This window comes from Parus major, chromosome 1A, assembly GCF_001522545.3.
Source record: "Parus major isolate Abel chromosome 1A, Parus_major1.1, whole genome shotgun sequence".
NCBI lineage: Eukaryota > Metazoa > Chordata > Aves > Passeriformes > Paridae > Parus > Parus major.
This window is the reverse complement of record NC_031773.1, coordinates 28866209-28879015: the sequence shown is the minus strand read 5'-3', so window position 1 is coordinate 28879015 and position 12807 is coordinate 28866209. Positions and strand designations below refer to the sequence as shown.

General features: G+C 37.2%; 1 protein-coding gene across 4 annotated transcripts in view; it reads right to left on the bottom strand.

Annotated features, from left to right (window-relative positions):
* ARID2 (AT-rich interaction domain 2) overlaps positions 1–12807 on the bottom strand; it is a 94143-nt gene that overhangs the window by 1649 nt on the left and 79687 nt on the right. For all 4 annotated transcript variants that reach the window (XM_015628322.1, XM_033514192.1, XM_015628326.3 and 1 more), the window contains 6 exons: positions 12067–12215; positions 6389–6527; positions 6204–6289; positions 1768–1891; positions 1585–1676; positions 1–22 (listed from right to left, as the gene is read on the bottom strand). The exon at positions 1–22 is cut by the window's left edge and continues 1649 nt beyond it. In XM_015628322.1, the coding sequence (XP_015483808.1) occupies positions 1–22; positions 1585–1676; positions 1768–1891; positions 6204–6289; positions 6389–6527; positions 12067–12215 (612 nt within the window). The remainder of the gene's footprint in view (positions 23–1584; positions 1677–1767; positions 1892–6203; positions 6290–6388; positions 6528–12066; positions 12216–12807) is intronic.

Below are 12807 nucleotides of genomic sequence, written 5' to 3'. Positions count from 1 at the left end.
ATTTTCATGTCTTTTTAGCAACCTGGAAAAGAACAACCAGAGAATCATCAGTATGTAGGCTTACCATTGCATCTTTTACGTTGCATTTACATTTCCAGTATTGAAACCATTTTGAACGGCGTTTAGCTGAAAAGGAAGCTCTGTGAGAACACTGCAAAGCGCACACACACCCAGGTCTCATTACTTTGCACTCACTTAGAGGTCACCAGGGTTCAAAGTTCTGCAATGTTACAGATGGGTGGAGGGGCAAGAAATGGGAGATGTGCACAGATGAAGCAAGCCCACATATGCAGATGAAAGATTTCCCCAATCTGCTCTGACCAGCTCCAAAGTGATGAACACAGTCACTGCCACTGGTGTGGCTGACAGAGCAGGAAGTTCAGAACTAAATTATAGTAACATGAGAAATTAGGTCAATGTTGAAGCAGATTTGGCTACCTGGTATCTGAATTTATCAGCTTGAAGCAAAAATAACTCAGGTGTGGGTGTAACAAATTACAATAATCTTTATTGGTCCAGTAACTAAGAAGGCTTCTGCCCACAACTACTGACCTGCTCTGGTATAGATTCCCAGCTCCCCAGCAGACTGGCAGAATGTAAAACCCTGGCTCAGAGATGGGCATCATCCCTCAATGTCACTGACAGCAGTGGGACAAATTTCCTTTGCTCATTTCCCCTCATCTTTTCACTATGCTCTCCAAGAAGAGTTTTGTCTTCACTACAACTCACAATTAGGTAGCTGAGGATAGCAGGAGGATTTCTACAACCAGTTATCAGGACTCTTTTTGTTTACAGCTACAATGAGGAAATTCCTCCCTACTGACAGGTTTTTGAACAACAGGCAAAATTAATACATTCTCATTGGAAATCATTACTTCTGCTACTATGAAGCCAAATCAATGCAAAACAAAACCAAGAACACACTCAATTTGTAAGTTCTTGGAAAAAACAAGCAGCAGCAAAAGCATGGTGATCACTTGCATGGTGACCACAGATACACAGTAACTAACTACTACTTTTTTTATCAAAAAGAAAATTTCCTGCTTAGTACCATGAGTCAGTACTGGAGTATTTACTTACTGAAGGATCTTCTACTAGTAAAAGGAAAGCTGAGTCATTTATTAGCATTAACCCAAGGTTGGAAAGGAAAGCAATAGAGAGGCAGCAAATATGAAACACAACTGTGTCCCTGCACAACTTAAGATGGTGTTTCTAAGAGCTCGTTATCCCCTTCCTCAACTGAATTTAAAAGGTACTGCCAGTGGGAAGTTGTTTACACAATAATTAATTTTTGGAACCATGCAGTACTGCTCTGGAAGAAAAGGGACAGCAAAGGCTTCCTCTCATCTGTCTCCTAAAATTTACCAACCACTGTCAAATTTGCCAGCCACTTTTCAATCATCTGGATCACAAATGCTATCTTTAGAGCATTTGTGTGGGGAAGAACCCAGTGCAGGAGTGATAGAGAAATTGTACAGTCAATGTACTTACTAGAGTTTCTAAAGATATGTAAAACCTACCTATTGTTTGGTACTGGAAAGAACAGAAACAACACTGATACCAGAAAAATTATACAGTGCTTACCTGCGACCACATTCTGAATATTTACCAATATTTTTTAATATTAAGGCAGCTGTTAATCGGATGTGTTTAGTTACTGGTCCCTCTTTTTCATCCTACAAAAGTAAAGACAAAAAAGGTGTAAAAGCCCTGCAGTTAGTAGCAGGCAACAATTAGTATCTAATGCTTGATTCAAACAGTACTAACTGTGAAATCTCTGAAGACAAGGTTTCTTGATCCTCTCCTTAATGCCATTAGGGCAGCACTCGGATGATTCACAATGGCCTTCTGTGCTCTGGGAGTAGAGGCAGTAGCCCCTGCAGCTGGCTGCCTGCATTAGTAAAGAAAGAATTAATAAAAATAAGCTTTGCACTGCTTTCTAGACAATTAACAACTCAGAAAACTCACTTTACAATTTTTTACGTATCTGAACAGAGACACAAAGATCCATTAACACTTGGTGCTGATACATGATTGCTTCCACAGAGATAAGCCTTACTGTAAAGCCTTCAGAAGAGTCATGCACTTTATTTTATATGAAAAAACACTTCTCTTAAAGAAGTGCTGCTCATCACCCCTGACATTTGTGATGGAAATGTAATATATTGTACTAATAACACAGCCTGAAGCACACCAATTTGAAGGGATGTTTTATTAGATAGGAACCATGATAGCAGCTATGCAAATGCCATCTGAGATTTGGCCAGAGAAGGTCCTTAAAGTATAGCTACTCAAAACTTGACACAGGTCATTGAGACCATTAGACACTAAGACAATATAAAATATATATTAACTGTGATTAGTAAGGAGCAGTACAAAATAAGTTAAGTTCTAAGACATAAAACATGTAATTGGTGTAATCTAAGTGTTAAATCAGATCAAACATTTGTAAAACCAATTACCTGTTACTGCAGCTTTTAAACTGAGTTTAATAAATTAAGCAGGATATATCAAACATGGCAAAAGCAATTTCTCCATCTTCAGTATTAACACTGATGTCAAAGTTGTATTTCATATAAGAACTTGGAAATTACTCATGCCATCAGAGTTCAGAATGTATAAACATGGAACTTTAAATGATTTACACTCATGATGTCATTCTAAAAAACAATTTGCAGTATTGGTGGTGAAAAATATCACCACACTTCAATATTATTATTATGAAGTCTTTTAATACCCTAGTAGAACCTGGTTAAGAAGTACAAATAATGCTTACTTGTAAATGTAGCATAAATCAAATGTAAATGTTTTATTTTTTTGAATGAAAGCCTGATAGAGTTTTATTTAGGTATCTTATACTGAAAGTGAATATTCCAATAAAACTTGAACTCTCTATTTAGAATGACTTAGTAATCTGAGGTTCTAACAGCAAGCAAGCCCAGCTAAAAACTGGTTTACTGTAGTAACAGACAGACCCCTCCCTACCATCTTAGCTGATGAATAGAAAAAATATATACAATATAAATATATATATAATACAATATATGATATATGAAATAAATAAAAGGCTTTAAGAAGTAAAATGAGAATGGCAGGGGCTGAATTAAGAAACTGGTAGGCAACGATGTGTATATAGAAGACGGAGTACCACAGTAAAATAATTATTTTCTTCATTTTTAATTTCTGGAATATTTTTGTTTTCCTTGTATGGAGAAGCACAAGGATTCATCAGTGGAGGCTGTTCTGAATGTCTCTCTTCAACAGTTATCATACCATATTTTAGAAAGCTGGATTACTATTGCCTTGATTCCAGAAGTATTGAAAGAGGGACAGCTGCAATAAATGTAGGAAGATATTAAAAAATAATCTTCTCTTTTTAAGTCTGAAGAAAAAAGAAATTGATAAAGTTACTGAGACACCAAGTGAACTGACTTGTGCCTGTGGGCAAGTATCTGTCTTGAAACATCTAGATTTCTTGAATTTCTTTAACTGTATTATCAACTTAACTTCAAACCCTACCATTTATGTTGTGATTTTAAGTGATCTCCTGCCTCACTTCAACAGAGCATTAAAAATATTCACCTCTGCTTCAGTGGCAACAAGGGAAAAAAAAAATTACCATGAACCCAAAAGGATTCCAATGCATAAAGCTACAGTCAACATACAGTTTAAATTCCTAGTGCTACCTGACCTTCCAGAAAGTAATATTCAGCTACCTCTGAAAACCAGAAGAGGAAGAGTTAAAACAATAAAACTTGAAAAGCAAATAAATACAGAATTAAGGTATAAAACCAATTCTGTAATGGAGCTTTACATTTCTTAACTAGTTCTAGAAAAGCTATTAGAGATTTTTTCAAGTGTGTAAGGTGTCATGATAGACAGAAAGGATGATTAGGGAATGGGCTTGTCTGTTACATTGTGTTCTGTTTTACTTCCAGCACTGGTAACACTCAGCATCTGAAGTCTATGACGTAGGTGTAATTTTTACTAAATAGTGAGGGATTAAATAAAGAAAGTTCTCCTAATAAATGCCCAAAAGTTAATGACTTAAACAAGCTTTGTCTCAGTACCAGTTTTTTTTAATCTGCTTCATAGCTCCATACAAGAGTTTAGTGATATGCACTATCAGTTGTGAGCTGATAGATCTGACACACTTCTAGGACTCAGAAAAAAGTAAATTAAGCTAAGACCTTGTAAGACAGCTTTCAAACATGAACCTGTAATACAGCTTGAGGTGAGCTGCTGGAGTGAGCTTAGGGTTTCATCTGACAAGTCATTGATTCTGGAAAGCAAATGATCAAATCTTGTCTCCCTCGCATAGCTGCCGGATGCTCTTTTCAGCTGTGCAAACAGAACTCTGGGGCAGCATTGTAAGGTAATGGGAGGGGACACACTACACTTACTAAAATCTACCTGTTTGTTAAGGGAGGAGAGTAAAAGTAATGAAAGGGAACCTTTATGTTTTCACAAGACAAGGAAGTGTATTAACTGTGGGAGTGCTGACAGAGAAAGGTCTCATCTCTTCCTTTTGTTCCAGCCCACCTCCTGCACTGGGGTTCAAATCATAGTAAGGCAAATAGATTCCACTCATCTGGCCAGTCCACTCTTTTCTTCTATGACCATTTTTAACATTTAAAAAAATCAAAATGATTTACCATGCAATCTAACAAAAACTAAAGCTAGGTCCCTCACTATAAGCAATGCACAGCCATGAGAAGCAACAAGGGATGTCACAGAGAGTCAAAACAGAATCATAAAATCATTTAGGCTGGAAAACACTTCTAGGATCACCAAGTCCAAATATTAGCCACTGGCACATCCACCACTAAACCATGTCCCTATGCACCACATCTGCACATAACACAAGACGTAAAACATCCTATTTTGAGCAGAGGAATGTTCTCATTTCAATCTGTGCTCTGAAATCACATCCTTAGTATCTTGTGGTATTGCAGTCTCAGTATTTTATCAAGAACTGGTTATGCATGTGAATTCCTGCTTTCTGAATCTGACCTAATTAGGGAATTCTGCCTCAGAGAGGGGGTGTACGAACAGTTTTTCTCCTGTGAGTACCTGTGCCAATTTAAAAGAAGCTTGTGAGGACACATAGCTACTGGAATGTGTTATCTGTGTGATGGAACATTATGAAAAGGCAGAGTTAACACATCATGCTAGTAGATGGTGTCAGTCCTACACTTCCCACTTACCAAGTATTTAAGACTACATTACCATAATTATTTTTGTGGTTTTCCAAGGTCTGAGTATTGCTCAGTTTAATGAAACAAGGTACCATAAAGCAAATAAAGATCTGTTTTAAGATAGTTTTTTATATTATTAAAAAATGAAAGGACTCCCAAACTAAAATTCTTCGTTTTCATAACTTGACTTTCTCTGCTGCCTCCAACAGCTTGGTAGCAGTTTTACAAGCCTCAGAACAGAACGGCAAAAATCTGCCTGGGACCATGTAATTATATCTAAAGTGGTTCCAGTCAGTTACTAACAAAGGCCAGGTCTTAAAACACACTTACACAAGTAACTGAACCTTGAACAACTCCACTATTAACACAGCCAGCCCCAAAACCTCACACCAATGGGGTTGTACTCTCCAATATTAATTCCAGATGGTTGTAATCATTCTGGGTAAGAGAAGAGCCAAATCCCATTTCAGATGGCAGCACAAAATCAGAAGACTCTGAGGAGTCTTTATCATTTATCTTGCTTGCTTGTTTAAATGAAAGTTTATTACAACAGTCCTTGGATCAAATCAGCCCAAATTTAGACCACAAAACTGGAAGGAATACAACAAGTTACAAGACAATCTATCTCAGCTGTGTGACACGTGAACTGTACACAATAAGTAACTTTCTATTTGTATTACAAGCACTTCTCTGTTATAAAGAAAGTTATAAAATGCTGTCCAGTTGGACAAAAAAATAGGATAACATGTTGAAAACAATGCTCACCACAGAGTTTTAGAGTTTTGATCACATACTTTAAAAAATTACGTGGTTTAAGATAACTGCAACTACATCAGAATCTATTCCCCTTTTTGTCCTTTGTGTCTTACTGGAATGGACCTCAAATTTGATTACAGATTCTTACATATGCAGTTTCACCTGATAAGCCAAATTATAAACAAATTCTTTCAATAGTTTCTAATTCTCTTATTTTCTCTATTGTTAAAGAAGGCTCAAGTCTCTTACTTATTGGAAGGCTTCTGATTTCCTACTTGTCCATGTTCATCTTGCTTTAATCCTGCAAGCAAAGCATCTCTAGAACAGTGCTTATCCTGTTCGGGGGAAAGAGAAAGACAGTAAGAATGGTGTGTGGAAATTTACCACAAAATCCCTACTGTTTTCTGAAATAATACATGAAAGAAAATCTGCACCTGTAGGTGGGTAATGAAGGAAAACCTTTGCCGCTGGAAAGGTTCACATCCCTCCCATAAGCACTGCCCTGGGTAGACATCCTTTCCTCCGTGTTCGGTTGCTGCATGATAGAAAACTTGTGATGGTGTCTGAAACCACCTACAAAAAGAGGGGAGGGGAATTTAATTTTTTTCCCCCATTTAATGGTGAGGTACAAAAGTAACAAACATCAAATCATAGTGGTTAACCTTTGGTTTTTTTTTCTGGACTGAGACATGTATTGATAAATGGGAAGTTGCAAAATAAACATGTACACATATTACCAGTGAGCCACCAATAAATGTCAATATAATTTTCACAAATCTAATTGAAATATCATGGTTCTGTTTTCTACTTACACTTCACTGAAGAAATAATGCATGTAAATTCCAATAGACACATTCTTTGCAATACAAGCAAAATATAGCAACAAACTATGAACAGCTAAACCAGATTAGGTTTATATAATGTACAAATATATTTTTATATAAAAATATATATTTATAGAATAGAATCTTTTGTATTCCTTTTCCCATTTTCCTTCTTCACTGGCAGTCAGACTCAGACCTTATTTAAATCTGATCAACTTGGTGGCCCTCCTCTGGACTCATTATAGCAGGTCCATGTCCTTCTTGTGTTGGGAACCCCAGAGCAGGATGCAGCACTGCAGGTGGGGTGTCACCGGAGCAGAGTAGATGGGCAAGGATCACCTCCCTTGACCAGGTTTCTGTGCTGCAAGCACACATTGCTGGGTCATGTCCAGCCTCTCCTCCACCAGCTCCCCCAAGTCCTTCTCAGCAGGGCTGCTCTGATCTGTTCATCCCCAGCCTGTGCTGGTACCAGGGTTTGCCCCATCCAGGTGCAGCACCTTGCACTTGGCCTCGTTAAACTTCATGAAATTCCCATGGGCCCACTGCTCTAGCCTGTCCAGGTCCCTCTGGATGGCATCCCTTCCTTCAGGTGTGTCAACTGCACCACTCAGCTCCGTGTTATCTGCAAGCTTGCTGAGGGTGCACTTGATCCCTTCATCTCTGTCATTAATAAAGATATTAAGTAACACTGGTCGCAATGCAGACCCCTAAGGGACACCATGTGCTACTGATGTCCATCAAGACTCTCAGTCACTGATCACCATCCTCTGGATGTGATTGTTCAAACAATTCCTAATCCATCTAGAAGTCCACTTATCAAATACATCTCCCTCCAATCCAGAAAGGAGGATGTTGTGTGGGACCACTTCAAAAGCTTTACAGAAGTCCAGATAAATGTCATCTGTAGCCCTCCCCTTATCCTCTGGTGTAACTACCCCATATCAGAAAGCCACTACGTTGGTTAGACAGGATTTTACCTTGGTGAAGCCATGCTGGCTTTGTTGTTACCTGTTCACCAGCAAGGGTGCACCACCTTTGATCCTGCTGTTCTGATTAATGTACCTGTACAAGTCCTTCCTGTTATTCTTTGCATACCTTGCCAGGTTCAGTTCCAGTTTTGCCAGCTCTGTTCCACTCCTTTGACCTCAAGGATCCCACTGACAATCTCCCTTAACAGCTAGAAGTCTGCCTCCTTAAAGTTCAAGAGCCTGACTTTACTCCTTATGTGATCTGTATTTCTCAACACTGCAAGCTCTACCAATGCATGGCTGCTGCAATCTACCTCTGATCTCATGTACACAAATGATGTGCTACTGTAACATATATAAGCTGGTAAAGGACACTTGCTGTACTTCAAAAAACATGGTATGAAAATAGTGAATGACTCAAAGCACTGGGTTTTATTTAGCCTATATATACAACTTATGAATCTCAGATGTTACAAATTAAGACCCTTACACCAACAGAGAAAAAATGGCCAAAAGAATTAGCTGCTCAAAATTCACTTTAATACAAGTAACCCAGCTCATCAACACTCATTTAATGCTTGAACCAAAGAGGTCTAGAAACCTAGCTGCTGCCATTTGGGAAGTCATTGCCACCAGCTCCCCTCACACACTCTCAGCTTCTGAATAGCAGATCAATGAGTGCTTTGGTCCGACCACCTCCTTCCACATCCCACTACTCATTTCAGCAGTGTCCATTATGCAAACATACTTGCAACTAATGCCTAGGCCTAAGTGTACAGATACTGATTCCTGGACACTATAAAGGCATCAAAGAGCTAATTTCACCCTCAGACAAGTCTTAGAAACTGAATGCAGTAACCACCTGTAACACAGTAATTACCTTCTGCACTGGTAATAAATAATACTCTCTTTAAAAGCATTCATCTTTTACATGCTAGTTACTTCTTACTGGAGGGAAGCTGAGAAGGAGAAATATCTGCCTCTTGCTGTTGGTCCAGATAACCCATAGCAGGAAATGAAAATAAAATGTTTTATATCTACACTGGCTCAATAGCAGGTGTTTCAGAGGACAGAAACATGTCTTTCCACAATAAAGGGGAATCAACTTAAGCCTGGCACTAACCATTCTATGTATGATTTCTGGCACAGATGAAACAAATTTCATGGCCTAAGTGAAATCCAAAATACAGTGCAAAATATTTCATTCAACAAGACAAAGCTTCAGAAAAATAAAGCTATTTCAGCTATGCTGGCTCATTCACTGTTTAAGATATTCAGTGTTCTACACTTCAATCACTGATCTAAAAATATTCAAACTTACTACCATTTTGCAGAGAAAAACTATTTTTCCTTAGAGAAACACCTAACTATATTAATAAAGAAAAAGCTTACATACTGACAATATGGTCAGTTCAGTCTAGACTCTTGTTTCCACACTTAATTCATCCATGATTCTGTTCAGCTGCTGAACAGAACATTAATAGCTGACTTGACAGGCACTGGAGATTCAATAGCATTTTCAATTTACTTTTTAAATACAAAGCAATTCAAGAGCAGACATCTGCCTACCTGTGAAACAAAACAGCAGCTTTTAAATTAAGCTGCATACAATTAGCAGTACTTGCAGACAGCTGAAGTTCAAAGAAAAACACCTACTTTCTGTTACATCCTTAATGTGCTGACTGACACCTTTTAGAATTTTACTTCCACTTCAGATATTAAATCTGAACACATCTGCCAGAGGCCAATAATTTCAACCATTTGCATAATTCAGCCTCATCTCATTGTAGTCTTTAGACACTACTAAATCTGTGGCATTTCAAATCTTAGTCTAATGTTTCCTAATTTAGTTCTAAAAAAACCCACACCAAACCAAAACACCAACACAGACCACTGGAACGTTGCTGACTGGAGCAGCCAAATTAGACAGTAGGAAGAAAATATACTATTTTATTTATTAATATTTATCTTGTTTCTCAGTAAAATGTTTAAAGCCTGCACTGACTTCTGCATTGGATCTTTGAAGGAAAATGTAATGCTGGTATTTTTTGATAATTAAACTAAAGACCATGGATAGAGAAGCAGGTGAAAATTACTTTTTCAAATGTGCCTCTTGTCATATCTTCTAGCTAGCTACAAATATCACAAAAAACTCCCAGTATTCTATCATTCTACTGTGATGAAACTGCCTGCTTAATCTTAGGAAAAAAAATTGCTGAGCAATTGAGAATGAAACCAAGAAGTCAATGTGAAGTTCACACAGACTAATGACCCACTCAAAAGAATCTTCTTGTTTCCCACTTAAACTACTCAATAAAAACAGCTGAGATTGAGAGCTATAAATAAAAAAAGAACAGGTGGCAATTCCAGATTTTTCTTTATGTCTAACAGAACCAGGAAGCCTACAGGAGATTTGATACACCTGTTTTTAATCAGGCTGTTCAAGGAATATGAATAAACAATATATATTTTGAGGAAAATGCTAGCTTAACATTTTGGTTCTCTCTTTACCCCAGAGAATGTTGAGTGTAATGTTTATCTAAACTGGTTTTAAGCTGGAACAGAAATAACTATTTTAAAGGTGACAGCATATAAACAAGAGCTGTGTGTCATGTGAACTCAGTCTATTAAAGCAAAAACCTCAGAAAGTTTTTGAAAAGAATGTAACAAGAATGAACATTCTTTTGAAAAGAATGAACAAAAAGCAGTACAGGAATTAATAGCCACATGAACAAAAGCAAAAGAAATAATACACTAGGCATGGAGTAAAATATAGAGATCAATGGCCTTGTAGCCCTTAACTTCAGTCTCAGGTAAACCTTCTAAAGTACTATTTTAAGACAGATTACAAAAAGACTGATAGTGTAACGTAACTTAATAGTACTGCTCCTCCTGCTGCCCCAACACAGCTCATCCTATGTAACCTCAGACATGGAATGTAGTTGGTGACTTATACTTTAAAACTGTAGTTGAGCAAACTCTTCAACATGTTATAAGCTGGCAAGGCTGCTTCTGCTGTGACATTGCCCCAGCCTTTCATTTCAACCTCAATGACACCCACCCTACCTAGGCACAAGTTAATGCATCTACTGTGCAGCCAGCAGACTGTCTCTACAGTTCTATTTATTAGTATTAAGAGGGGAAATTACAAAGTAAAGCCTTACATACATTTTTTACATAGAGAAGTGTCACCAATCAAAGAAAGAAAAATCACTTTTAAAGTGAAAATAGTGCAATGATTAAAAAAGTGTCAGATCTCTGTGTCTTGCATTGACTGAATGATCTTAGAATTATATTTGCAAGGAATGAAAGAAACAGAAATTACACCTTCAGGGGCTTCATACTGTCATTCAGTATTCCTATAATTCTGTTCAAATGCCTTATTTTCACTATCAGTTCCAAACAGTTAAACTTCTCCATCTTTCATCTGAATTTCTTGAATTTCCCACCAGCTTTCTGTAAAATCAGCTTTATACTCCCTTCTTCATCCTACAATGATGAGGCCTCTCACTCTTTTTTGTACCATCCTATATGTTATGCAATTTTTCTCACAGTTTGTCTCCAGTTTTTTAAGTGGTTGCTTGACAACTACCTTTTTTCCACCAATCTTGCCCTTACCAAGAAACTAAGCATATTCACAAACCTAAGTTACTTTAAAAAACAGTGTCAAGATACACATACTTTTAATAAGAGTTGCATCAAGTTTTATAAGCCTACATCTAAATGTCTGCTCCTCTCTAAGAACAGCAGCAGCAAATTAAAAAAAATAAAAATAAATCAATCATGGCTGTCTGGTTTTAAGGCCCAGTTTCTTTTTACTTCCTTTGATGACAAGGGCATCCCCTGCCACACAAATGGTATAATTACCAAAATTAGTCACAAGCTAAATAAGACGGTGACCAGGACATTGAAGTGCAACACCCTGCTCTTGCAAAACTGGAAACACAAGAAATGTCAAGACATGATTTGTAACTGCAGTACAGGAACTACTTTTATATTTGCAACACAGAGAGCAAGCTTCAGAGCCCGGAATTCTTTTAAACTTAACTACACAACTATTTTTTGTTACTGAAGAATCAATGTACTGCAACTAAGTCACAAAATACCCGTTCTATGCTCTGAAGTATAACTGAGAGCAGTTAAGTGTGTTGCCTTCCCCCTGAAATTTCATTCAATTTCCTCAACACTTTCCCCTTTTTCTTTTCTCTACTGTTGAAGTATAAAGTAACTTAATGAAACAGAATGGATGGAACTTGTAGAATCACTTCTATATACAAGCATGCTAAATATCAGTAAAAGGTAAATAAAGAAGCCATTTACTTTTTACAAGATTGCCACAGACACATGAAGTTCTGTCCAGGTTTTTTCATTTGCTCTGCATGTTGACTTGCTGCAGTGTATGAAGGTGGCTGCAAATTCATCTGCTGGCCCTGTACTTGAACTGTTGGTATCGATGTTGCAGGTGTGCTCTGTAGAAAAAGTTAAAACAATTTTAAACAGGCTTATTTCTAGACTTTACATACAGTTTACTGCTTGTTGAAAGACTTTTTGTTTTACACCTTCATCCACCACAGGTGTTCACTTTTTCATACTCTGGACTCTGCATTAGTAAGACACAATAACACAAGTAATACAGTAACATACAACTTTTACACTGTAGTACTTATGCAGAACTTCCTAATATTCAAAAAATAAACTTCATGCTAAAATTCAAATTCAGAATTATGACTGCAAAGAAATTTCTCAAGTGCACTAGTGAAGCAAAGGTTAACATTATCAAATGCTTTGTTGTTATTTAAGAAAAGAAAAAAAAACCTCATGCAAACTCAAGGCATTTCAGTATCATCAGCACAGGGAACAGTACCACATGCTCAGAATGCCTGACGATGCTGTACAACTTGTATACAATGAAAAGAGAAACACTTCAGAAAGGAAAATTATGTTCCCCTTGCTCCTCTGCAATATAACAAGACAATTAACACTTAACTAAAATTATCTTTGAAATTACCTAAAAATATATAAATCCAAACCAATTTTATTTCTTTTTCTGAATAACAGATA